The 27,386-nt window shown below is 40.4% G+C and overlaps 1 protein-coding gene across 1 annotated transcript in view; it reads left to right on the top strand.

Annotated features, from left to right (window-relative positions):
- mrpl3 (mitochondrial ribosomal protein L3) overlaps nucleotides 1–11,411 on the top strand; it is a 66,225-nt gene extending 54,814 nt beyond the window's left edge. The window contains exon 10 of the mRNA XM_073024318.1: nucleotides 9,251–11,411. Coding sequence (XP_072880419.1) covers nucleotides 9,251–9,403 — 153 coding nt within the window. The 3' untranslated portion in view covers nucleotides 9,404–11,411. The remainder of the gene's footprint in view (nucleotides 1–9,250) is intronic.
- Nucleotides 11,412–27,386: the final 15,975 nt, after the last annotated feature.

Below are 27,386 nucleotides of genomic sequence, written 5' to 3'. Positions count from 1 at the left end.
TCTTCAGAAGCTTTATTTCTGAGACTACCAGAGGCTGTGCTGGTTTGCTTCATCACCAATGTCTGATCTCACTAAAAAGTAAATCAGGAGATATGGGAAGTATTTACAATTTTCAAAGTAAACAAAATCAAAGAAATTTCAGATGCTGGAAGTTGTGCAACAGAAGCAGAAAATACTGAAAGCACTTAGCAAGGCAGACAATATTTGTTGGAAGCAAAACAAATTAAATGATATTTTTTTCTGGTAAGGCCTGTGATCACATTATGTCTGGATATGATACCTTGGCATGAAATTAAAAAGTGTTTTAACTCTATGCCATTTATCCAGAAAATGCTTTTAGCGTTATTGATGATGGTTTTTGATTCAGGGTTTTGTTGGCCATTTAAATCTGTGATCCAGAGAAGTCACTTTTCAGAGATCCTAGCTGCATCCCAGAAGCTATTATTTGTATTTCTGTTTTTAAAAAATGGAGAAAATTGACTGTTTATTGATTGAAAGTGTGGTGATGATTGCTAGTGCCAATAAGTTTGATGTGCTCAATTTATCCCCTAATATTCTGGTTCTTTGCTGATGGTTTATGTTGGGCTTTTCTGCTACGGACAGTTCAGCACTTAGAACAAGTTCCTATTGTATTACACACAAAGAAATTGTATTAATAGTTTGCACTGAGGCTACTTAAAGGTTGATTTGAATGTTTTTGCATCAGTGTAGTCTTTCAGAATAATTCTTGGCATCTTGTTGGATCTTAATCAGAATGCGTGGTGAATGTTGCAGACGGTGATGAAAACTGAAGAGGGATATTGTCGGTTTGATCAGGGAAAAGGAGGAAGTGCAAGTCAGATATAGGAAATTCAGATACATTTATTTATTATATGTAACTCAAAACATACAGTGAAAAGCATCATAAGGATGTGCTGGGGACAGCCTGCCTGTGTCACACATTCGAACACCAACATAGCATTGCCCAGAATGCTCGGTGGAACAGCACAACAAACCGGAACACAACAAGCAACAAAACAACAATAAAATGGGTCCCTTTATGCCCTCACACAGACAAACAGTTCTCCAACCCCAGGACAAGCCTCCGGGCCTCCAGTCCCCAGGCCTCGGCCATCAGGCATGGACTTCTGGACTCTGGTTGATCTTTGATTTCAACCCCACAGTAGCCAATGACGGGACTCTGAACGCAGGCTTTTTGACTCACTGGCCCCCATGCCTTCTGCTTGCACTGATATCTTTTTGGTATCAAAAAGATCTCTTGATGTTTATTAGGGATAAAGGAGAGAACTAAAGAAGGAAATCAGGAAAGCAATAAGACTATAAATGACTTTGGCAAGGAGGATTAAGGAGAATACATTATTTTTTTAAGGTATATAAGAAGGAAGAAGGCGGCTAAGGAAATATCGATTTGTGGAGCCAAAGCATATGAGTGGGGTCCTCAATATATCCAGTCGGCCCTCTGTATCCCCAGATTCAACCAACTGCAGATCGGGAAAAAAAACGGAAGTTCTCTCTCCAGCACTCGTCGTTTGAGCATTGTTCATCTCGCGTCTCGTTCAGTCGCTACTTGTGTGTGTGCATTCTTTGTTTCTGTGAAAAAACAGCTCTTAAAAAGCAATTAAGTGGTCAAAGCAATTCCTCAAAGGCTAAGAGGGAGCATAAAGTACTGTAATCTAGAGATGATTAAAAGTATTACTCGTTGTTTGAGCATTGTTCGCCTCACATCTCATTCGTTTGCTACTTGTGTTGTGAGCAAGAGGAAGGAGTTTCAGGCTAGTAAGGGATGGCTGGCTAGTTATGTAAAGCACTACAATCTCAAGAACTTAAAGATCACGGGAGAATCGGCATCAGCTGATGCCGAGGCAGCATCAGCGTTCCCCGAAGAACTACGATGGTTACGTCTGTACTGAACATGTACAGACATTTTTTCTTGTCATTATTCCCTAAACAATACAGTGTAACAACTATTTACATAGCGTTTACATTGTATTAGGTATTATAAGTAATCTAGTGATTTAAAGTATACAGGAGAATGTGCTTAGATTATATGCAAATACTTTGCCATTTTATATACAGAACTTGAGCATCCGCGGAATTTGGTATCTGCGGGGCATCCCGGAACCAAACCCCTGCAGATACGGAGGGCCGACTGTACTTAACATTAGTACTCAAGAATGATGTGGAGGGTGGAGAGTTAAGGGAGTGGAGAGCTGATACTCTGAAGTATGTATGAGGAAGGAGGAATCATTAGATGCATTGAATGCACGTTGCAGTGGATAAATCCCCAGTGTGGGATCTATCACAGGATGCAATGGGTGAGATTCGTGAGACTCATATGGAGATTTTTGAATCTTTATTTGCTACAGGACAGGCACTGAAAGATTGGAGGATAGCCAGTGTTGCTTCCAAGGGCAGAAAGGATAAATCTACTTTAATAATTATTTCTGTTCACTTGGTTAGCCAGGGGTAAGGATGAGTCAGCATGGTTTTGTATAGGGGAGATCATGTCACAAATCTGATTAAGGTTCTTGAGGAGTTAGTTAAGAAATTGATGAAGGCAGTTTCGTAGATGTGAACTTCAGTATGGCCTTTAACAAGGTCCCATGTGGTGAGCCGGTTTAGAAGGTTAAAGCACAAGCAATTCTGAGGAATATTGGGAAACTGAATGCAAAATTGTCGTGGTGGTAGAACACACAGAGTGTGGGTGTTTTTCTGACATTTTTGGAAGTCTGTATCCAGTGATTATTCCTGGGATCTTTGCTGTTTGTAATAAATATAAATGAGTGAGAATGTTGGTGTTCTTGTTAGTTATTTTGCAGATGACACAAAATTGGAGTCGTGGGTAGGAAAGAAAGTTGTCTAAGATACAGTAGGATGTATAGCAGCTAGAAGTTGGATGAGCGGTGGCAAATAGTATTTAATCTAGTTAAATGTGAAGTGATGTGAAATGTAAGAAATAAAGTAATACATTTTGGAAAGTCAAATTCTGGTGGAACGTAGAGGAAAAAGCAGCTCCTCAAGAGCATTGATGTAAAGAGAGACCTTGGGGCACAAATCCATAGTTCCTAGAAAAGGATGATACAGGTTAAAGGGATAGGTGAAGAAGGTATTTCATATGTCTGCTTTCATGCTGAAGAGACTCTCCAGAATGCTGCCTGGAATGGAGAGCTATAATTATCAGGAGAGTTTGGATCGGCTCAGTTTAGTGAAATGTAAGAGACTCTTGGATGACCCTACAGAGGTTTATAAAATTATGAGGAGCATAGCTAACATAGATAATCTGAGTATTTTTCCCCAGGGCAGGGAACTTTAGAACTACAGCAAACAAGTTTGAGGGGAGAGTCCTGACGAAGGGTCTCGGCCCGAAACGTCGACAGTGCTTCTCCTTATAGATGCTGCCTGTCTTGCTGTGTTCCACCAGCATTTTGTGTGTGTTGTTTGAATTTCCGGCATCTGCAGATTTCCTCGTGTTTGAGGGGAGAAACTTAAAGAATTGCGTGGTAAGTTTTTCACACGCATTTTGCAGGTTATCTGAAATGGGCAGCCAGAGCAGGTGGTATCACAGATATAACTACAACACTTAAAAGCCATTTGGACAGATACTTGAATAGGAGAAACAGGGTGGGGTATGGCCAAAATGCTGGAAGAACTCAGCAGGTCAAGCAGCATCTATGGAAATAAATAAACATTCGAGGTTTTGGGTCAAGACCTTTCTTCAGGACTGGAAAGGAACGGGGAAGATGCCAGAATAAAAAGGTGGGAGGGGTGGAGATAGCTAGAAGGTGATGGGTGATGCCAGGTGAGTAGGAAAGATGGATGGCTTGGAGAGGAAGGAATCTAATAGGAGAGGAAAGTGAATCGTATGAGAAAGGGAAAGAGGGGACCCAGCAGGAAGTGATAGGCAGATGAGAAGAGGTAAGCGATCAGAATGGGGAATAGAAAAAGAAGGGAAGGGAAGGATTCTTTTTACCGAAAAGGAGAAATCAATATTCATTCCATCAGGTTGGAGGGTACCCAGACATTGCTCCTTGAGCCAGACATAAGGCATTGCTCCTTCACCCTGAGGATGGTCTCATCTTAGGCACAAGAAGAGGCTATGGACCGACATGATGGAATGATAACGGAAATCTTAATTAAAGCATTTGGACATCGGAGTTCCTCTTTTGGTGGATGGAGTGGAGGTGCTCAACAAAATGGTGTACCATTTACGAGAGGACTCACCAATGTAAAGGAGACTGCATCAGGAGCACTGGACACAATAGATGACCTCAGCAGATTCATAAGTGAAGTGTTGCCTCACTTGGAAGGGCTGTTTTGGGGCCCTGAATGGAGGTGAATGAGCAGATGTTACACTTTGGTGGCTTGCATGGATAAGTGTCAGGAGGGACGAGTGCATAAGGGAATCATGGAGGAAGTGGTCCCTGCAGAAAGTGAAGGTGGGGGGTGGAAATAAAGATACGTTTGGCGGTAGGATCCCTTTGGAGATGCTGTAAGTTGCAGAGGATGATGTGTTGGATGTGGAGGCTCATGGGTGGTAGATAAAGACAAGAGGACAAACAGATGTTCGGAAAATGAGGAGGTGTGGGTGAGGGCAGCATCAATGGTGGAGCAAGGGAAACCCTGTTCTTTGAAAGAGGATTTCCTGGAAAGGAATGCCATATCCTGGGAACAAATGCGTCAGAGACGATGGAACTGAGAAAAGGGAATAACATTATTACAGAAGACAGGATGGCAAGAGGTATAGTCAAGATAACCATGGGAATCGGTAGATTTATAAAAGATGTCAGTCAACAGTTTGTCTCCAGAGATCAAGGGGAGGGATGTGTCAGAAATAGACCAAGTGAATTTAAAGGCAGGGTGAAAGTTAGAGGCAAAGTTGATGAAATTGATGAGCTCAGCATGGGTGCATGAAGCAGCACCAATGCAGTTGTTACCGTAGCGGAGGAAGTGTTGGGGTGCATTACTGGGGAAGGCTTAGAACATGGACTACTCTACATAGCCAGTGAAGAGGCAGGCATAGCTAGGGCCCATGCAGGTGCCCATGGCTACCCCTCGACTCTGGCAAAAAAGGGAGAAGCCGAAGGAAAAATTGTTGAGGGTGAGGACCAGTTTTGCCAGACTATGGAAGGAACTGGTTGGTTCTTTTTTTGAGAAAAAATCGGAAAGCTTTAAATCCTTCTTGATGTTGGGGGGGGGGGGGGGTTAGAAGTTCATAGGAACTGGACATCCATTGTGAAATGAGGTAGTCAGGGCCAGGGAATTGAAAGTGAAGTGTTAAAATCGTAGAATGCATCTTTGACATTGTCAGAAATCTCTCAGTTGATTAGCAATCAGAAAAATTAGTTCCCTTTCAAACATGATTTCAAGCTGACACTGGAAAAGTCTTCAAACAAGATTGTAGCTACAAGATATTTACACCCTTGAACATGTTACATATTGTACATTGATATGAAAGAAAGAATGCTTTCTTCTAATTCCACACAAATTATATGAAGTCTTTAAGGTGTTTCCTAATTTACATTATCCTGTTTGGATGTTATATAAGTTTTTCTCCATTATCCTTGATTAATAAAGATACATTAATTATTGCAAGTAACCATCTAATGTCTTTTGGGTGTTGCAAAGATCTTTATTTAAATATAAATCTGCCAAGATTGATTTCTCCTAATCTGTGGAAGCCAAATACCTGAGAGCCCAGAAGCTAAGAATTTCTGTCTTAATTTGTGTAATCAGGTCACTTATAGATCAATAATTGCATAAGCTATCTATGTGTCAGATTAAATTAATAAACCAATCCACCGTAGTTGATTTTAACACTGCAGAATCAGTTAGTTTATATCTTGTAGAATGTATTTCTGTTGAAACCCGGTGAAAGCCACTGGGCTTTGTGTATTCGAGATTGCTGAGTTTAGGGTGTAGCTTCCAATGTATTATGATTTTCCCTCTAGTGGACACCATATTTTATCTATTCACTGTTTTCTCATTTATAATTACTGTTATTCAGTCATTGGAAGAATGATGCTTTGAAATAACCTGTGTTAAATATAAGAATGAGTTCTAGTGGTGAGTATAGAACAGTTTATTGTTTGTGAGTGTCCCATCACATATTACACTGGTAGTGTCGTTGACCTTGCCTTTTGTCACATGGATTAGGAGGGTCTATAAGCATCAACAAAAATAAAGGATTTATATTTTCATCTACGAAACAAGAAGTAATTTGTGATAGATTGGTGGTAATGCTGCACAATTCTCAGGTCCAGGTTTCTTGAGGACTCTTGGCCAAGTAATAGGTCCACTCTTAACATTATATTGCACTGTTTTATTGGATGGATGTCTGAAATCTTTGGATGAAATTAATTATATCATTGCAGAATGTTGCAGAGCGCTATCACAGTTAAATGAAAAATATGCAAAATAAATAATTCATTCAGAGACAGAAAAATATTGTTCTCTGTTGCAGAATAATTTGAGCCATCTGTTTATATTTAAGAAGCAAGATATTTCATATATTAATCATTATACATATAAAAATACAAATGAACTTATTGCATTGGAAACTTGCAATATTTTGGTAACAGCAATATCCAGCTGTATTTGTGCTACTGTTACTACTGGAGGTATCTTTTGACTGATTCTGTTTACAACTAGTCATTTTTTAAAAATGACCTCTTGCCTGCATGACTTTGCAGTCAGCAGTGAGTCAACTGTGTTATTTCTTGCCTGTGTTTGTTTGCTTCTTACCTATAGAATAAAAGTCACCCTGCTGCAGTTCCCCTGGCAGAGATTTGCTGCCAGAAGTCAGCTTCAGTAAAGCAAGGCAAGACTCTTAAGTGGCAGCAGGGCTATCTGCTGTGTAAATAACATCATCTGTGAGGGGAATGGCACAACATGCCCATCTAGAAAACATTTGGAAACATTCACGTGCCATGGTAGCATAGTGGTGCTATGTAAAACCCAAAGTTTAAGTCTATGCTTAGTTTAAGTCCCTTACAGGCCTTCTCCTTTGAAAGTGATGGACCACATCTAACTTTGCACAGATTATTTAAATGGATTTCTCGCCTTAAGGGTTGAGCAACTACCACAAGTTAGCATTCCAACACTGTTCTTCATCTGACAGGAAAAGGTTTTGTAGAAGAATGCCACTGATATTGACAATAACTCCAAGACTTGTGCGTGCGTGTCAGGTTAAAAAACGTTAACAGTTATGTGAGGAGTTGCTGATTTCCCCTGTGTATTCAGACCTAATTTTTATTTTTTGCAGGAAAGGTAGTGTTCATTAATGGAAAAAATAATCACATAGAAGTTGCATAGACACCTCTTGGTCACTGAGTCTGCAACCTGCAATTGTCATTATTATGTGTAATAATGCAGTGTTCTATTTATACATCCCAGGGAAAAAATCATTTTATAAGCATTTTATAAACTTTAAATCATAGGCTTTTGAAGACCTGTATATCTTTTTAATCAGTGTTAAACATTGCAGTGTTTTATCCACCATACATTGTTGTCTCCCTTCCATGCAATGGTAAGAAATTGAGGCAAGGATTATCCCAATGGTTGGCCTTGTTTTCTTCACTCTTCACCTTGATGCAGTAGACCTCATCCTAAAGTTGACCCACTGGTGGTGTAACTCACCATGTCTGTTTCTACATCTTGATTCCTCAAAATTTCCTTGGCTCTGAGTAATTTGGTCTTCCAGAATTGTAAAAGTATGCATCACCATTTCCCAAGAAAGAGAGAGTTATAATATATTTGCATAATGAACTCCTAGGTTTGAAAGCTTAGGTCTAAATTGCAAGGAATCAATTGCCCATCTGTCCCTTTCAGCAATGATCTTGTCATAGAATAAAAAACAGAAGAAGGATTGGAAATGTTCTTTAATAATGGAAAAACCATTTAAAGCAAAAATGAACTTCTCATTTCTTCACTGTCTTCATAAATACTGTTGCATTTTTGCATACAGAAGTTACATGTGATGCTTGGACAGTTTGATTCAGAATTGGCTTGCCCTTAGAAGCCAGGATAGTGGTTAAGGGGACCTATTCTGGCTGGTAGTCTGTGACTCAAAGGGTTCTGCAGGAATCTGTATCTGAACCTCTGCTGTTTGTGGTTGGATGGGTTAGTAAGTTTTCAATGCTTAGTTCAATGCTTAGATTGGCGCCCTTGAGTATAGCGCAAAAGATTGTCAAAGGATACCATAGATTGTGGTTCATTTGCAGATATAAATGGATAAATGGCAGATGGAGTTTAATCCAGCCAAATGTGAGTGTTAATACCAAGATCTTTAGCGTTGCTGAAGACCATAGCTCCTTGAATGTGGCTGCAAAGGTTGATAGGTTGGTACAGAAGGCATAATCTATTAAAGGGTGATGCTACAGGCAATGCGGTAGAGGTGATCAAGAGTCTTTTGGATAGGCATATGGATGTGCAGCAAATGGAATGAAATGGACATTGTGTAGACAGAATGGATTAATTTGGGTAGACATTTAGTTTCTAGTTTAATTAGTTCATCACAACATCATGAGCCAAAGGGCCTGTTCCTGTGCTATATGCTCTAAATCCATTATGTTGCTAGCAGTATAAAGGCAGCATGTTCAAATGTTGTTGCTGGATTAAGATGCCACGTTGTGTTTAAAAACTACTACACAATAGTTTTTTATATAGGAAATAGGTTTTTAACATTCAGTTCCCCAGGGCTTTCAGAATTGTCATATTTCTGAATTTTCACACATTCATTCTAAAAACAAAAAAATTTTGACAAGTGTGTCCATCCAGACCTGTTAATAGTTGTTTACCAGATCTACTCCATCGTCTAGCCTTAGATTCAGATGGTGAACATTAAGAGGATTGTGCTGGAGGAACGGCCAGCATCAGTAAAATTAAATATTTTGCATCAACTGCAGAGATTTTGTAAATGGAATAAATTTTTGGAATATTATTAAATAGAAGTTGGGATTTTCCATTCTAGAACTGCATCAGCACTTGTAGTGGCTCCAAAAGTCCTTCAGCATCTATACTGTTTGCCCATACAGGCAAGTACCATAATGCAAAATGAGAACACAGCAGGTGTTGGATATTTAAAGTTTGGAAAATCTAGTAAAATTGGTGATAGTTTCTCAAGATTAAAAACTTTCCATAGCAATCAGTCTTGTGGTCAGTGTGAAATTGTACTGTATGTTTTTGTTGCATTAATCCATTATGTCTGATTAAAAACCAGATTGGTTTTACAATATGTTTTGTTTTAAACTAGGTCATTGATTCTGGGTTGCCTAACCTTCAGGAACATAATAAGAATCCACCATTTCCAACTTACTTTGCTGATGATGAAAATGAAGAGCTGCCAGAAGACCTGTTTGATGATGAGATGTTTCAGTTCTCTGAGCCCTCAGTTAGTGTTGCCTAATGTTTGAGATGTTCGAAGTGTCGTGATGTCAGGCCGAGCTTTAATATCCTAACTGGCTGTTTCATCCAGAGCTGGGTTTACTCCCAATATCTGGGTTTATGCCAATTGTCTTGTTTCGTCGTGAAAGATGGAAGTAAATTTTAAACCAACGTATCAGTGAAGAATTAAAATACATTGAAGACACAAGGTAAAATAAGTATTTCAAAGCCACTTCTTGTGTAATCTTGAAATATGAAATGGTCATTCTACAGACCCAGGACATTCCATTCTTTTAAGAGATATGATTTGTGGCACATCTTACAGGGAGGCATTATGAAAAGAAAAGGAATTATGCAAAAGCAGTTATTTTAATTCATTGAAACCCTGCTATGGAGTGCAGAATTCATAACCTTTTCTAGGTTTATTAAATAAATGCATCTGATTTTCATTTAAAACAGAGAGAATGGTTTTGAGGAATGTATCCAGTAGAAAGAGTATATGAAATAAAGTATTTTTTACAAAATCATCATTCCAGGCATTTTGATTGATGTTTAAATTATTTCACAATGACTGCAGGATGATACTACTTTGTTGCCAAAAAAATCTTTTGATTCATATCTGGTTTTGGCTTGAGTTTGCTAAATTAGAAAGGGAAGTAATATTACAGTTTTTCTGAGTTGTCTGGTCACTCCAATCAAGCCAGCAGCGCATGTGGTCAATTCTAAGCTCCATCTGAGCAAAACAGCAACCTCCTCAGCACGACAGTCAACTATTTCTCATTGCATGTACACCAGTCTCAATTGCTAATGAACCTTTTGCAAAACATTTGACACAGCAGTCATTAGAAGACAGAAAAATCAACTGGAAGTGACAGGTCGGGCAAAATACAATCAAATGCCCCCAGATGACGTCAGTCAATCTCTAAGTAGCTCCATTTTGCAAGAAATTAAGCTATCATTGCAAGTCAGTTGATGCACCAATCAGCACATACTTACTTACTTTAAAACATTGTTGGTAGTGTTGTCACTTTACTTGAACATGGGAAAACGAAAGTAGAGGACATCAACAAGCCTGACAAGGCAAGAGGAAGAGTATAGACACACGCCAATGAGGAAAGAGGAAGGGGAAGAGTACAGATGTATGCTGAAAGAGCTGATGGAAAAGAACGGGGGTCTCTAATGACATACAAGCAACCATTGTTGACCATTTTCTAAACCTTGGTCTGCATGTGTGAGGCTAGTCTAAGGATGCAGCCTAATGTGTCATGTTCATGTGTGGCATCAATTAATCAGACATTCGAGAATGAGATCAGTAAGACGCTACATCGCAAATTTACACCTATATGTTACATAACTTTGAGCTCCAACTATACAGTAAAACAGCATGGTTTTCCCTCTACAAATAGTGCACTTCATTGTGATTACAGAGGACAATGGAGTTGGAATCCAGTGCTGGCTTCAATATTTTGAAGACAAGGAGATGATAGACAAATGTTGTAGGGCAAAGGTTCAGGTACCATGCAGAGTGATTCAATGTATAACTCTGCATGCAACCACATCAAACGTGTGTTCTGGCATGCATCCCAATGATTGGGCCATATAACACCCCACACCTTAACGTATTCCTTGATGGTCTTTACAGACAATGCTTAGCATCCAAGGAGAAACAGACTGCCAGGATCAATGACAAGGTATCCTCCCTCCATACTCAGCCCTATTGAGTTTCTTTCATCCTGGAGATGGAAGGTCTATGACAAGCATCCTTACAATGGATGCTTGCTGAGTAATCACCAGGTCAGACTGTCTGGGTTAGTTTAGGCATTCCCGGAGGTCTTTTCCCCCAGTGCATCACTGAGGAACACATCTATGTAACGTTGATGAAAACGTAACCCAACATTAGGGACAATAGATGAAGGATGATCATTATTGTATTTCTGTTATCAAAAATGTATGATTTTTTCTAAAGGTGTGAGCAATTTTGTCTTTGACTTTAATGACAGATTATTAATAAACTGCTGAGATTACAGTGAGTGAGTTTTCATTCTTGAATCTTATTCTGTTTGACCTTCAATGTTTTTATTCATGGTTGGAGTTGTAATCATTATATTTACAATAATTGACTGAATGTCCTTCTCTAGCATTATACACAGTAAGCAAAACCATCATACTGTATGACTGACTACACTGTAATGTTATGCATCAGTAAGAAGGATGGTCTGTACTTTGCCAGTGGTTGCTCATATGTGTTAGTATTGCAATGTTGTGTGCTACTGTTTTAATTGAATTATTCACTTTTGCTTTAATCATTTATTGTTTTGATTGGCTTAGTGCATTTTGTAGTGAAAGTGAGGAGTCTTGCAAAAGCTGTTGGTGTTTTGCAGGCTCTGCCGACTGTTTTGAGAATGTGGCTACTGTTCTGACCAGTATGGTTTAATCGACAAAGAATAACTGTAAAATTAAAGTTGGCTTTGCATTGAATTTTGTATAGAAGTTCCACAGTTAGGCCAAATATATCACAAAACGATTATTACTGTATGAGACGTTAGTTCAAGTTATTAGCAAGGAATGTATACTGTGTACAACCTGAAATGCATGTCTTCACAGACATCCGCGAAAAACAGAAGAACTCCAAAATAATAACAGAAAAATATTAGAATGCCAAAGCTCCGTCTCTGCCCTCCCCTGCGTAAGCTGCAGTAAGCATCAAAGAATCAACTTCCCCCTGCCCGTTTCAACAAAAAGCCCCAGCGCCCACCATCCACCAAGCAACAGCAAGGTACTCAGAGAGACCATGACTTGTAGTCAACAGAAACTATTGTTTACCCAACAGTTCAAGGCTTCCTCTCGCTCACTAAAAAGGGACAGAGAGATAATCACCCATTTTTCACAGCGAAACGGGAGACTGACCGTTTCTGTTATGGTGTTACTGTCTGCCCCGTCATTTTCTATTCTGAGATTCCTGACTAGAGAATTGGCAGCAAACTCTCTCCGCATCGAGAGAGAGAGTGAGTGTGTGGCTTCTGAACTACAGAGACCTCCATCCATAGGATTTTGCTGCAGCAAAATCCTGATGTTCCATCTCCCGAAACGGCTCAGTTGGTAACACCAACCGGGAATCGGTCGTCCGTGGGTCTGCACTCCAGAATCACCATCTTTCAAGCTGCGCCTTGAGAACGTCAGAAAATGGCCTACAAGCTCCAGGAACAGGAATTCATCCATCTCAAAAAGAAATTTGAGTACCACTTGCAGATCAAGACCTCAATAGAACCCCAACCACCTTGAAAAGGAAACCAGGACCTTTAAAGAGAGGAATTTAAGCTGTTTCAGCAGATGAGCTCGAAGAGGCAGCCACATAGCACCATCTTGACTCCAGACATTAGATCTACAAAAGCACTAAGTATATTTCAACATTAACTGTTAATTAAGTAGCAGCACCTTTTAAAACAAAAATACCTTGGGATTCTTCACAGATGTGCTCTCAAGCATAGCAGTAGTTCTTGGAGGAAGAAAGAGATTGAGAGGTATAGTAGTTAGGAAAGGGAATTCTAGATCCTAAGCATTGATACTTAATGGCCAGGCTGCCAGTGTGAATTGAATAAGGATGGACAAAGGATCAGAATAACAGGTGTGCAGGTATCTCAGAAGTTTTAGGGCTGGAGAAGGATTCAGAGAAATGGAGGACAAAGATCACTGAGACTTTAAAAAAGAGGGGAATTTTTGAAATGTTTATTAACTGGGTTCCATTGTAGCCCAGCAAGCATACAGGTCATGGGTGAACTTCATGAAATGTAGAACACAAGTGGAAGTGTTTTGATTGATTATTTATGCACTGTAGAATGCTGGAAGTTGGAACAGTTAACTCCAAAATAGCAAAAATGTGGATAAGGGTTTCAACAGCAAGTGAGATTATCAAAGTATGAGTTCCAGAATAATTAACAAACAATTTGCTTCCATTTCAGCATGGTTAAAAATTGAACTTCAGTATGCATTGATTTTTTAAGAAAGGTTGAATTTGGAATACGTAGTTTATTACCATATACACTGCAGCGATGAAACTCCACATGAAGCTCATGGAAAACAGTACACATGGTAATAATAATTACTGTTCTGTAACAGTTTTTGACTTGTCCAGAAATGCTGATTGCTTTCATTTTCTTTGTTCCAATTTAAATGCAGCAACTGTCACATTAGTTCTTCTGGTAAAATGGCAGCACGTTTGGATGCAGTGGCTTCTACAGGGTCAACCAAAGGTGTTAATGTCTTTTTTAGATGTATTTTTTGTTATCTCAAGACCCAACTGGACATTAAGAGTGAACTGCACATTGGTGAGAAAACTCAAGGACCTGGACAATGAAGAACGTGATGTTGCCTGCGATAGAGAGGTATTGGCGCACAGTCTAACAGCAAGTGATAGTCTTGGTCGCTTTTCTTGTGATTGCAAGACCCTCGTGGATATTGTTAATGTGGAATGCTGCATGCACTATTCATTGGGTTACTGGCCAACGGCAGGGGAGCTGTGTGACCTTGGTCATAGCAAGGGCTAAGCCTCAATCTGCGGTGTCACTGTGTCTACCCGGGGGAGGCTTTGGAGTCGGGCGTTCCCCTGGAGTGCCAGAGGTGATGTAGAACGGTATACATGCTAGAATCTGTAATACCACCCAACCCCAGTGTTCACTGGCAAAAGGCAAGCTGCATTGTGTTCAACTGCAATTGCTGCAACATACTTGCAGTTGGACTATATTTCTTTTGTATGACTGTATTTTACTGCTGTTTTATGGTTTATATGTGCTTTGTGCTGTATAGGACTGTTACTGCTATGTTTTGTACCTTGGCCCTGGAGAAACACTTTTGTTTGGCTGTATTCTTCGGCATTCATATATGGTTGAATCAACATTCCCCCTTTTTTTAAAATAGCTGCATGGGCCAGCCATGGATCTGAGTAGGAAATGTAGATATTCCCTGAAAACTGCAGCAATTGAGATGTTTTGTTTAATAATACATCAGACAAACACAAGCCAAAAACACACAACACGTCAGACAGCCAAAACAACTGACACGCACAATGACAAAGGAAAAATATTTTGATGAGATGGCATGAATATTCAGCGAGCCAGTGGTTTATTAACAATGAACTACCAACTTGTGTTCTGTATTTATTGTTACAATTTGTAATAGCATTGTAACTTGAAAGACTGACAATGTAAATACAAACCTCATTTCCAGAAAAGTTGGGATATTTTCCAAAATGCAATAAAAGCAAAAATCTGTGATATGTTAATTCACGTGAACCTTTATTTAACTGACAAAAGTACAAAGAAAAGATTTTCAATAGTTTTACTGACCAACTTAATTGTATTTTGTAAATATACACAAATTTAGAATTTGGTGGCTGCAACACACTCAAAAGTTGGGACAGAGTTAAATTAAGATTGAAAAGTACACAGAATATTCAAGTAACACTAGTTTGGAAGACTCCACATTAAGCAGGCTAATTGGTAGCAGGTGAGGTAACATGACTGGGTATAAAAGTAGTGTCCATCAAAGGCTCAGTCTTTGCAAGCAAGGATGGGCCGTGGCTCACCCCTTTGTGCCAAAATTCATGAGAGAATTGTTAGTCAGTTCAAAAGGAACATTTCCCAACACAAGATTGCAGAGAATTTAGGTCTTTCAACATCTACAGTACATAATATTGTGAAAAGATTCAGAGAATTCAGAGATATCTCAGTGCGTAAAGGGCAAGGTCGGAAACCACTGTTGAATGCGCGTGATCTTCGAGCCCTCAGGCGGCACTGCCTAAGAAACCGTCATGCTACTGTGACAATTATAGCCACCTGGGCTCGGGACTACTTCTGAAAACCATTGTCACTTAACACAGTCGTCGCTGCATCCAGAAATGCAACTTGAAGCTGTATTACGCAAGGAGGAAGCCATACATCAACTCTATGCAGAAACACCGGCGAGTTCTCTGGGCCCGAGCTCATCTCAGATGGACCAAAAGACTGTGGAACTGTGTGCTGTGGTCAGATGAGTCGACATTTCAGCTAGTTTTCGGAAAAAACGGGCGTCCAGTTCTCCGTGCCAAAGATGAAAATGACCATCCTGATTGTTATCAGCAAAAGGTGCAAAAGCCAGCATCTGTGATGGTATAGGATTGCGTCAGTGCCCACGGCATGGGTGAGTTGTATGTATGTGAAGATACCATCGACTCTGAGGCATATATTAGGATTTTAGAGAGACATATGTTGCCATCAAGGCGACGTCTCTTCCCGGGACGTCCATGCTTATTTCAGCAGGACAATGCCAGACCACATTCTGCACGGGCTACAGCAGCATGGCTTTGTAGACACAGAGTGCGTGTGCTTGACTGGCCTGCTGCCAGTCCAGATCTATCTCATATTGAAAATGTAGGGTGCATCATGAAGAGGAGAATGAAACAACGGAGACCATGGACTATTGAGCAGCTGAAGTCTTATATCAAGCAAGAATGGACAAAATTTCCAATTGCAAATCTACTACAATTAGTATCCTCAGTTCCAAAACGATTAAAAAGTGTTATTAAAAGGAAAGGTGATGTAACACAATGGTGAACATGCCTCTGTCCCAACTTTTGTTGAGTGTGTTGCAGCCATCAAATTCTATATTTGTGTATATTTACAAAATACAATTAAGTTGGTCAGTAAAACTATTGAAAATCTTTTCTTTGTACTTTTGTCAGTTAAATAAAGGTTCACGTGAATTAACATATCACAGATTTTTGTTTTTATTGCATTTTGAAAAATATTCCAACTTTTCTGGAAATAGGGTTTGTAGGTTGAAGCTCTAAAATGTTTCAAAAGTGGTATGTTTATTATTTAGAAAATGTAAGGATTATATTCATTAACACATAATTATAGGGTATTCCACAGTTATGTTAACAGATTTCAAAATTGTATGAGCATATTTTGAAAATTATATTAACATTATATAAAAGAAAATCCCAGCTGCGCTGCAACAAAGGCTATGTGCATGGAGCATTTCAGTCGCTGCGTGGCTACGCACCCATGCAGCTGAGAGGGAACAGTGGGTTGAATGAAGATTAATCTTGTTTGTAAATTTGCTTTCTCCACCCTGTTATCAATTTGCATTGCAGATTATCAGAGCTTTTTCAAGGTGATAAAAATGTCATGGATTTCTATTTCTACTGACCATGTATTAAGGGCAGATATTTCTAAATAATCTGAGACTTAACCTCATCCGTTGGACTTGAAGTTCAATTTCATTAATACTCGTCACCTTTTTCCATGCTACCATCGGATTTCCAAATGGCCCATGAATACTACCTCCTTATTTTGCGCTGTTTGTTACATATTTTGGCACTGTATTGCTGCCATTAAAAAACAAATTTCATGACATGCCAATGATAATAAACCTGATTCTGATTTATAGTCAGCTACCAGATATTCAACATTATATCTTTTTATGTATTGAAATAGTATTTCAGAGTACATAATTATTAAGATAAATTTAGGTCAGTCCGTTCAAGTTTACTAATTACCCTAGAAAACCTAATCCTTGCCTTTTTATGAAGTCAGACTTGACTCCCTGGAGATGAACCCAAACCTTGATATCCACCTTCCAATATGCACTAAGGTTTGCTCATGAACATTATCTGTTGTTGCTCAATGGCAATGTGAATGAGTGTTTTAGCTGAGTAACGGACTACTTCCTATACTGAAACATCCAGCCATTTACTTCAGTATTGTTCCCAAGCTGTTAATACAGGAAAAACCATGAGCAGAGCAGAACAAAATCAATGTTTAATGCTCAGTTCAGAAGTGTGGTGCCATTCCAACCATGGTAGCTTTTACCAAGCTTTTGTTCATCTCCAGTTTATAAAGTGGTGCAGCCTGTTGCTGTTTGTTAGAAGGAGAGTGTGAACCGATAACTGAAGCCTATTCTGGATCAGCTTGCTGTTCGCTGTGGCTCTGAAGAGGCACTTCAGCTCTGAGTCAGAAAAATTTGGGGTTTGAGTTCCAATCAAGAAATGCAGACAAATACTCCAATACAGCGCTGAAGGGTGGTTATATACAGTGTCACTGGTGGTGCAGTGTTTCTAATAAGAAGCTAAATTTAGGCTCTATTTGCTCTATCAGTTGGGTAGAAACTGATTTGCTAGGGTATTAGGTTGACAGATCTGCTTTCTTTCCCTTCATGAATTGGCAAAAGAGTGTTGGAGGGGAAAGAATTGAATGGGTTGTCATATGAAGAGCATTTGATGGCTCTGGGACTGTATTCACTAGAATTCAGAATAGTAAGCAGTGACGTAATTGAAACTTATAGAATGGTGAAAGGCCTTGACAGAGTGGATGTGAAGAGGATGTTTCCTATAGTAGAAGAGTCTAAGACCAGAGGACACAGCCTTAGAATAGAGGGGTGTCCTTTTAGAATGGAGATGAGGAGGAATTTCTTTTTCCAGAGAATGACGAACCTGTTGAATTCTTTGCCACATGCAAGTATGGAGGCCAAGTCTTTATTATATTTAATGTGGAAGCTGATCAATTCTTGATTGGTCAGGACATGAAGAGATGGGGAAAGGGCAGGAGATTGGAGTTGAGAGGAAAATTTGATATGCCATGATAAAATGGCAGAGCAGACTTGATAGGCCAAATGGCCGAATTCAGCTCCTATATTCCATGGTCTTTTGGAAACCCATGAATATGAGGGAAGTTTGCCAAGCCCATGTCTCCCTGTTTCATTAGCTGTGCTGTATTTACTGTTTTCTGTTCAGTTTCTGGTTTTTTTTTTCCAGAGTCTAGGAAACCTTGGCAGATATATTCAGAATTTAGCAAAAAAGTATCTCTGAAAGATGGTAATATAAAAGTGCGGCACCTGGGACTCCAGTGGAACATCAGCCAAGAACACTGCATTTGAGATTCGGGAGCAGGCCTTCAACCTGCAGAATGTTAACAGTCGATCAACCATTTACAGGCACACAGTGGAGACGACATTGAAAATTAGTTTCTTTTAAATTGATGGTCGCACTTGACAGATGTGTGTGACAGAAATTGATATAACAGTTACAGTTGCAGAGAATAAACAGGACTTTTCATTCAGGGTGCTCTGTGCTTCAGCCCATGTGTCCATTAAAGTGACAAGAGAACTACAGGCTGTCAATTACAGAAATGGAAAACTATTGTGTTTAGCCAGTATTCCATGGAATTTCACTGAGTAATAGTGTGTTGAGAAATACCAGTTTATTGTCAAATAGTGATCCTATGCTCAGTGAATACAGAGTCTATCATCATAATTACAGTGTATTGATGTTACCACTCACATGGGGTGTACAGACCATGGATAACATTGTAAAGGAGTAACATACAAAGCTCTAGAAGAACTCCAAAAGTCAGGCAGCATCTGTGGAGGGAAGTGGACATCTAACATTTTGGGTCAAGACCTTTCATCTGAACTGGAACATCGAGGGGAAGTGGCAAGTATAAAGGAAACAGTGGAGGGAAAGGGAGGAACGAGGGCTGGCATTATCTCATAATAAAGGTGAAGATGCAATCTTCCTGATTTCTTCCTGCAGTTGCATGCTAGCTCGCAGTAATTTATATCAGTATTGCACAATATCACATTGTTCAGAAAAAATATATATACTGCTGTGGATGTTTTGAATGAGAGCCTTCATTTGTATGTCCTGATGAACGGTCTTGACCCGAAACATCCACTGTTTATTCCCCTTTATTGATGCTGCCTGACATTGTGGTGAACTACATATACCTGTCTGGACACGCCCCCTGCTGACTGTTCCTGTGGCCACTCCCACTGACCATGGCTCCTCCCACAGACCCTGGTATAAAGGCGATTGAGGCCTGAGCCCGGCCCTCAGTCTCCAGGATGTAGTATGGTGGTCAATTGCTGCTTGTTCTTTCTTCCAGTCAATAAAAGCCGATATCTCGCCTTCACGTCTCAGAGAGTTATTGATGGTGCATCAGACATGCTAAGTTCCTTACCATTTTGTGTATGTGTTGCTCAAGGTCTTCAGCATCTGCATAATCTAAATGTTTCTCTCTCCCGTTCTAAAGTGGATGACTGCATTTCACATTATGTTACATCTGTCAGGTTCTTGTCATTTGCTGATGCTCTCTTGAGGCATTTCTACATCCTCTCCCAAAGTCTCAGTCCCACCTAGTTTTGGAAGTTGATGACTGGTTAGGGACCAAGCACCAGGCACCAATTCCAACAATACCTCAACCTGAGAAATTCTCATCAATACTCATTCTTTGAGAAAAATCAATTCTCAATCTCGGTCAGAGTTTTACCCTGATTCCATGTGGTTCAATCTTGCTTAACAACCTCCTTTGCAGGATTTCATTGAAAACCCAAATACTGTACACCAAATTCTCTGTTGTCCCCCGTCCTACACCATCAGGTTCTAGAGCAGTTGTTGCCCTATAGCCATGGGCTCCTTAACTGGCTTCACTCACCTCAGTGCTGAACTGATTTCACAGCCTGTGAACTCTCTTTCGAGGACTCTCCAGCATGTTTTTCAGTATTATTTGTTTACTTTTTTATTATTTGCATGATTTTTTCTCTTTTGCACAACGGATATTTGCCGGACTCTGTTGTGTGTAGCTTTCTTTGTGGATTCTTTTGCATTTCTTTGTTTCCCTTGCATGCCTGCAAGAAAATGAATTTGTAATGCCTGCAGTTTTTGTGCACTTTACGCAGTCCTGTATAGGTCTGTAGTCTAGTATAGCTTTCTCTGTTTTGTTTTTTTTTGTGTAGTTCAGCCTAGTTTTTGTACTGTCATGTAACACCATGGTCCTGAAAAACATTGTCTCGTTTTTACTATGTACTGTACCAGCAGTTATGGTCGAAATGACAATAAAAGTGACTTGACTTGATATGGTATACATACCTTTGACAATAAATTTACTTTGAATCTATTCTTCTAGTGGTTGACAATGAATTCCAGAAATGCCTTTCTGCCATTTTCTCTTTGACATTAGGGTATCAGATCAGTGCTTCCCTGTTTCTCTCCCCCCTCCCCTGTTTCTCTCCCCCCTCCGCCTTTAAAGAGTGGGTTAACATTTGTTTCCTTCTAATCCGCAGGAACAATTCCAGAGTCTTTAAATTTGGTAGATGTCTATAGCCACCTCTTTCAAAACTCTTGTTGATATTTGGGGTCTTAGGGTTGATCAGCTTACAATCTACTAACTTCTTTGGTACTTTTGTTCCATAATACTTAATTTCCTTCCATTCCTGATTGCTGTTAGGCTTCCTGGTATTAGATAAAAGTAAAAGACACCTACATTCAACCTGTGCCTGCCAGGTATTGTAATAATGGAAATGATAAAACCGTGAGATAATGTAATATCTCCTTCTCCAGAAATAGAGATTTTGTTAAATAATAAACAGTGCACTTAAGTTTTAGGATCCTACCTTTAGGATGCATTTCTTTTTTGTTGCTCATCTCATCACTAAGTAGGACCATAAAGAACACATCTATTAACTCAGCCCTATTGATGTTGATTGTGTGAAGTACCTCAGTGAATGGGGTAATTCATGAGTTTTTTCATCAATTAAATGTGCATTACATTAAGAAACGTGTTTTAAGATGTATTTATTGTTTAACATACACAATGCTGGAGGAACATAGCACGTCAGGCAGCATCAATGGAAAATAAAGTGTTGACGTTCCAGGCTGAGACCTGTGTTTATTGTTTAAATTCACTTACAACATGATTGGAACGTCAGTAATAGACACTTGCAGAGCAAGTATTGCCACCCTATTCTTTCATGAATTAAAATGGATTTCTCACAAATTAAATTGCAGTTACAAATACTGTAGTAAACTGTCTGATTAATTCTAGCTTCTGAGCTTCTACTTGGGTGCTACATTGTATAATTGCTGTCTTGAGGCAAATTAGGGAGGATAAATCCCCAGGGCCTGACACGGACCCTATGGGAGGCAAGAGCAGAAATTGCATGGGCCTTAGCGGAGATATTTAAATCATCCTTGGCGACAGGTGAGATACCGGAGGATTGTATGATAGCTAATGTTGTTCTGCTGTTTATGAAAGACTAAAAATAAAAGGAGCCTGACATTAGTAGTGATATAAAGTTATTGGAATGTATTCTAAGGGACCAGATATATGAGTATTTGAACAGACATGGACAGATTAGGGATAGCATAGCTTCATGTATGGTAGGTCTTGTCTAACCAATCTCATAGACAATAGGTGCAGGAGTAGGCCATTCAGCCCTTCGAGCCAGCAGCACCGTTCACTGTGATCGTGGTTGATCATCCACAATCAGTACCCCGTTCCTGCCTTTTCTCCATATCCCTTGACTCTGCTATCTTTAAGAGCTCTATCTAACTCTTTCTTGAAAGCATCCAGAGAATTGGCGTCCACTGCCTTCAGAGGCAGAGCATTCCACAGTCTTATGGAGTTTTTTCCAAAGAAATTACCAGGAAAGGTGATGAAGGCAAGGCAGTGGATGTTGTTTACATGGACTTTGTCAAAGCACTTAGCCAAGAAGGTGTTCAGTTGCTCGGCATTCCAGATGAGGTAGTAAATTAGATTAGACATTGGCTTTGTGAGAAAAGCTAGAGTGTGGTCATAGATGGTTGCCTCTGTTACTGGAGGCCTGTGAGTAGTAGAATGCTGTAGGGATCGGTATTGGGTCCATTGTTGTTTATCATCTATATCAAAGATCTAGACGAAAGTGTGGTTAACTGGATCAGTAAATTTACAGATGACACCAAGATACTGCTACAATACAGAGATTGCCCAAAAACAAACCTTCATGAGAATCTGCTGGTTAGATCGCCTTGCTGAGGGAATTGGGCCTGCAGTCCTCAAAGTCGCCTGATGCCGGTGGCCGGAGTTGGGGACGTTGTAAGCGGTGTGCACGGAAGCGAGGTGAGCAGGCAGGAGTCCGTGCCAGGAAAAAAGCAAGCCCTAGCCGGCCGGCTCTCCCGTCCGTTCTGCTCTCCAATGGACATTAAATTGGACTACGTCTGTAGCAAAGAAATACTCGGCGGGAGTACAGAAACGGACAGAATCCTGGACACCACCATTCAGCTGTTTATTTATGTAACAGATTTTCCCCCAAGCCATCGGACTACCAACCTACTGCCCTCTGCTGTGCCTATTGTCTTGTTTATTATTTATTGTAATGCCTGCACTGTTCTGTGTACTTTATGCAGTCCTGAGTAGGTCTGTAGTCTGGTGTAGTTTTTGTGTTGGTTTACATAATTCAGTGTAGTTTTTGTATTGTTCATGTAGCACCGTGGTCTTGAAAAACATCTCATTTTTACTGTATACTGTACCAGCAGTTATGGTCGAAGTGACAATAAAAAGTGACTTGACTTGACTTGAAGATCGGTGGTGTAGTGGACGGCAAGGAAGACTGTCAGAGCTTGTAGAGGGATCTGGACCAGCTGGAAAAATGGGCTGAAAAATGGCCGATGGATTTTAACGTAGACAAGTGTAAGGTGTTGCACTTCAATAGGACCAACCAGGGTGGATCCTACATATGAATGATAGAGCACTGAGGAGTGCTGTAGTTGAAAGGGATCTGGAATACAGGTTCATAATTCATTGAAAGTGGTGTTACAGATAGATAGGATCGTAAAGAAAGCTTTTGGCACATTGTCCTTCATAAATCAATGTATTGAGTACAGGAGATGGGATGTTATGCTGAAGTTTTATAAGACGTTAGTGAGGCCTAATTTGGAGTATTGTGTGAAGTTTTGGTCACCTACCTACTGGAAAGATGTACATAAGGTTGAAAGAGTGCAGAGAAAATTTACAAGGATATTATCGGGACTGGAGGACCTGAGTTGTCGGGAAGATTAAATAGTTAGGACTACATTTCTTGGAAAGTAGAAGATTGAGAGGCGATTTGATAGAGGTATACAAAATTATCAGGGGTACAGGTAGGATAAATGCAAACAGGCTTTTTCCACTGAGATTGGGTGTGACTACAACTAGAGGTCATGGATTTGAGGTGAAAGTTCAAAATTTAAGGGCAACATGATGGGAAACTTTTTAACTCAAAGGGTCGTGAGAACGAGGTGCCAGTGCAAGTCATGCATGTGAGCTCAATTTCAATGTTTAACATTTGGATAGGTACATGGATAGTAGGGGTATGGAGGGCTATGGTTCTGGGGCAGGTTGATGGGAGCAGGCAGTTTAAATGGTTAGCTATGGACTAGATGGATCGAAGGACCTGTTTCTGTTCTGTACTTTTTTATGACTGATTCGAATGGAGAGCATTAACCAGCTTAAGCATAAATTAGTCTTTCCACGCTCTTGCATAAAACTAGCTCAGTTCCTTCCATATTCCATTTCAATATTGAAAACATGTTGAAAGATGTGAGAAGTGTTTTTTTTAATTTCTTGAAAGTTATTTTTTATCGCATGTTAATAATGTACCTAAAGTTTCAAAACCTCAGGGTGGTAAGTGTCCCTAAGATTATTCCAAAGTTGGTGCATAACATTTTTTTCTAAACTAAGGATCCCCACATCAGAGCTGAGCAATGTAAAGATTGTTTAAAGAGAAAGAAATGACATGAGCAGACGTGAAAATAATGATGAGTGGTAATCAACAATTTTAAAAGCTCCAGTGCTTACCCTTTTTTACAATAAATGTTTACAAGAATAAAAGCTATTCAAAAAGATTGTGGCTAATCCACTGGCTAATAACTCACTCCCAGCGTTTCCATACATTTTTTGATACCTTTATTTGCTGATTATCAGCCCTGGTATGCACCACAATGAATATCCATAGTCCTCCGAGCTTGAAAAATCAAAACTTCAAAGTGTAGTTTATTTCCTCATCTGTCCAAATTGGCTTGTCCTGACATTGTTGTCTAAGATGTAGGTCAGCTTCTCACTCTCTGTTACATTCACTCCTTTCAGAATTTTATATGCTTCTCTTTTACAGGGGAAAGTGAGATATTTGCAAATGATAATAAAATTTAAAATAAAAAAATAACTGGAATATGTATGGATAATTTATCTTTTGACTCTGCGCCAGTATGAAAATAAATCCTAGCTCATCTGCACCTTCTCCATTTAAATCCCTAGACTGGGTTCTTTTAACAATGATCAAAATATGCTAATACTAAGTTTTTTTAATTCACCGTTGAATTGTCAAGTATTAGCTTTCCACTAGGCAATTCCTCCTTTTGAACAGTATTTTAAAAGTAAACTTCACTAAACTCTAGCAATATATGAGGAAACCCAACCTAACACCTCAGAAACAGGGGCATGGATCATTGCTTTGGTTCCTTGCTGAATGTTCTTATATCACATGGAATTATTGTACTAGTGAACTATTGCAAGTGAGAAAGTTTTGTGTCCCAATAGTGCAGCCACAGAAGTAGTGTGTTATCACTAAGGCAGCTAGTTTCCATGTAGCCAGCTCCTACAAGCACCAATTTGCTCCTCATCAGGTAATCGTTTTAAGTAACATACACATAAAATGCTGGAGGAACTCAGCAGATCAGGACTTATCTATGGAAAAGAGTAAACACTCGACATTTCAGGCCAGGACCATTCATTAGGACTAGAGAAAAAGGATGAGAAGTGTAAGAAGGTGGGGGGAGAGGAGGAAGAAGTACAAGGTAGTAAGTGATGGAAAGGGTGAAGTAAAGAGCTGGGAAGTCGATTGGTGAAAGAGATAAAGGGCTGGAGAAGGGAGAACCTGATAGGAGAGGACAGAAGGCCATGGAAGAAAGGGTAGGGGGAGGAGCACCAGAGGGAGGTAATGGGCAGGTAAAGTGATAAGATGAGAGAGGAATATGGGAATGAGGTATGGTGAAGAAGATGGGGAGTGGGTGGGGGGGGGGGGGGGTAGAGGTCCCATAACTGGAAGTTCGAGATATTGATGTTCATGCCCTCAGGTTGGTTGGAGGCTACCCAGACAGCAGATGAGGTGTTGATCCTCCTACCTGACTGTGGTCTCGTCGCAGCAATAGAGGAATGGGAATATTGTGCAGAATGGGAATGGGAAGTGGAATTAAAATGGGCAGCCACTGACAGATCCCGCTTTTTCTGGCAGATGGAATGTCGATCTACGCTGGGTCTCATTGATATGCAAGAGGCCACACTGGGAGCACTGGATACAGTAGATGACCCCAATAGACTTAAAGGTGAAGTGTTGCCTCACCTGGAACGACTGCTTAGGGCCTTGAATGGTGGTGAGGGGGGAGGTGTAGGGGCAGTTGTGGCACTTGTTCCACTTACAAGGATAAGTGCCAGGAGGGAGATCAGCAGGGAGAGTCGAATGGACAAAGGGGTTGCATAGGGAGCAATCACTGCAGAAAGCAGAAAGTGGGAGGAGGGAAAGATGTGTTTGGTGGTGGGATCCCTCTGGAGATGGCAGAAGTTATGGAAAATTATGTGTTGGACATGGAGAACCCCATCCCTGGTAGGATGAGCTGAGGGAAGACGTGTGTGAAATGGAAGAGGTACAGTTGAGGGCAGCGTTGATGCTGGAGGAAGTGAACTCCCTTTCTTTGAAAAAGGAGGACATCTCCTTAGTCCCACCACCAAGCACATCCTTTCCCTCCCCTCCACTTTTTGTTTTCCAAAGGGATCATTCCCTACACAACTCCCTTGTCCATTCATCGCTCCCCACTGATCTCCCTCCTGGCACGTCCTTGCAAGCAGAATGAGCGCTACACCTCCTCCCTCACTACCGTTCAAGGCTCCAAATAGTCCTTCTAGGTGAGGCGACACTTCAGTTGTGAGTCTGTTGTGGTCATCTACTGTATCCGGTGCTCCCAGCGTGGCCTCCTGTATATTGGTGAGACCCAACATGGACTGGGAGACTGTTTCACCGATCACCTACACTCCATCCTCCAGAAAAAGTGGGATTTCCCAGTGGCCACACATTTTAATTCCACTTTCCAGTCTCATTCCAACAAGTCAATACATGGCTTGCTCTACTGCCATGATGAGGCCACAGTCAGGATGGAAGAGTGGCACCTTATATTCTGTCTGGGTAGCCTCTAACCTGGTGGCATGAACATTGTTTTCTCAAATTTCTGGTAATGGTCCACCCCCCCCCCCCAACCCTTACCATTCCCCATTTCCCACTCTCACCTTATCACCTTATCTACCCATCACCTCCCTCCAGTGATCCTCCCCCTTCCCTTTCTTCCACTATCCTCTCCTATCCCTTCTCCAGCTCTTTACTTCCCCCTTCCCCCCCACCTCCCGGTTTCACCTATCAACAAGCACCTCGTATTTCTTTCTGCCCTTACCCCACCTTCTTACTCTGCTTCTCATCTTTTTTCTCTCCAGTCCTGATGAAGGGACTTGGCCGGAAACGTCAAGTACTTACTCTTTTCCATAGATGCTGCCTGGCCTGCTGAGCTCCTCCAGTATTTGTGTTTGTGTTACATGGATTTCCAGCATTGGCAGATTTTCTCTTGTTTCTGATTGGTTTAAGTGATATCGGTTGAGGAATAAGCATCGGCTGGAACACTTGGGAGAACTACCCTGTAGTTCACAATGGTGCCAGGAGATATTTCCCAATCCCCAAATTTAACAGATGGGACCATAGTTTAGTTCAGTTGGTTGATGAGTGGAGAAGTAACAGAGATCAGGGATTTAAGTCCAGAAAAAATGAAACAAGGTACCAATGGAAAGTGGTGGATGTAGGTTCAATTTAAGGGAAGTTTGGATAGGTACTTGGATGACAGAGATATGAAAGGCTGTACAGGTGCAGGTAGATGGGATGAGGAAGGCAGGTTGGTATGGATAGGATGGGCTGAAGGGCCTGATTCTTTGCTGTGGTACTTCATGACTCATTGGAGGAAACTCTAAAGTGGACTTGGCAACTTTTTTGTGTGGAGAAAGTTTTAGAGATCTAGTTTGGTCTTCCTGGAAAGGCAAATCCAGAAAGAATTTTGAAAGTAACTTGGACATGTATGGTATATAAAATTATGATGGGTATAGATAGAGTGAATGCAAGCAGGCTTTATCCACTGAGGTTAGTGGAGA

This window comes from Hemitrygon akajei, chromosome 20 (assembly GCF_048418815.1).
Source record: "Hemitrygon akajei chromosome 20, sHemAka1.3, whole genome shotgun sequence".
Taxonomy (NCBI): domain Eukaryota; kingdom Metazoa; phylum Chordata; class Chondrichthyes; order Myliobatiformes; family Dasyatidae; genus Hemitrygon; species Hemitrygon akajei.
This window is presented reverse-complemented; position numbering and strand designations above follow the sequence as displayed.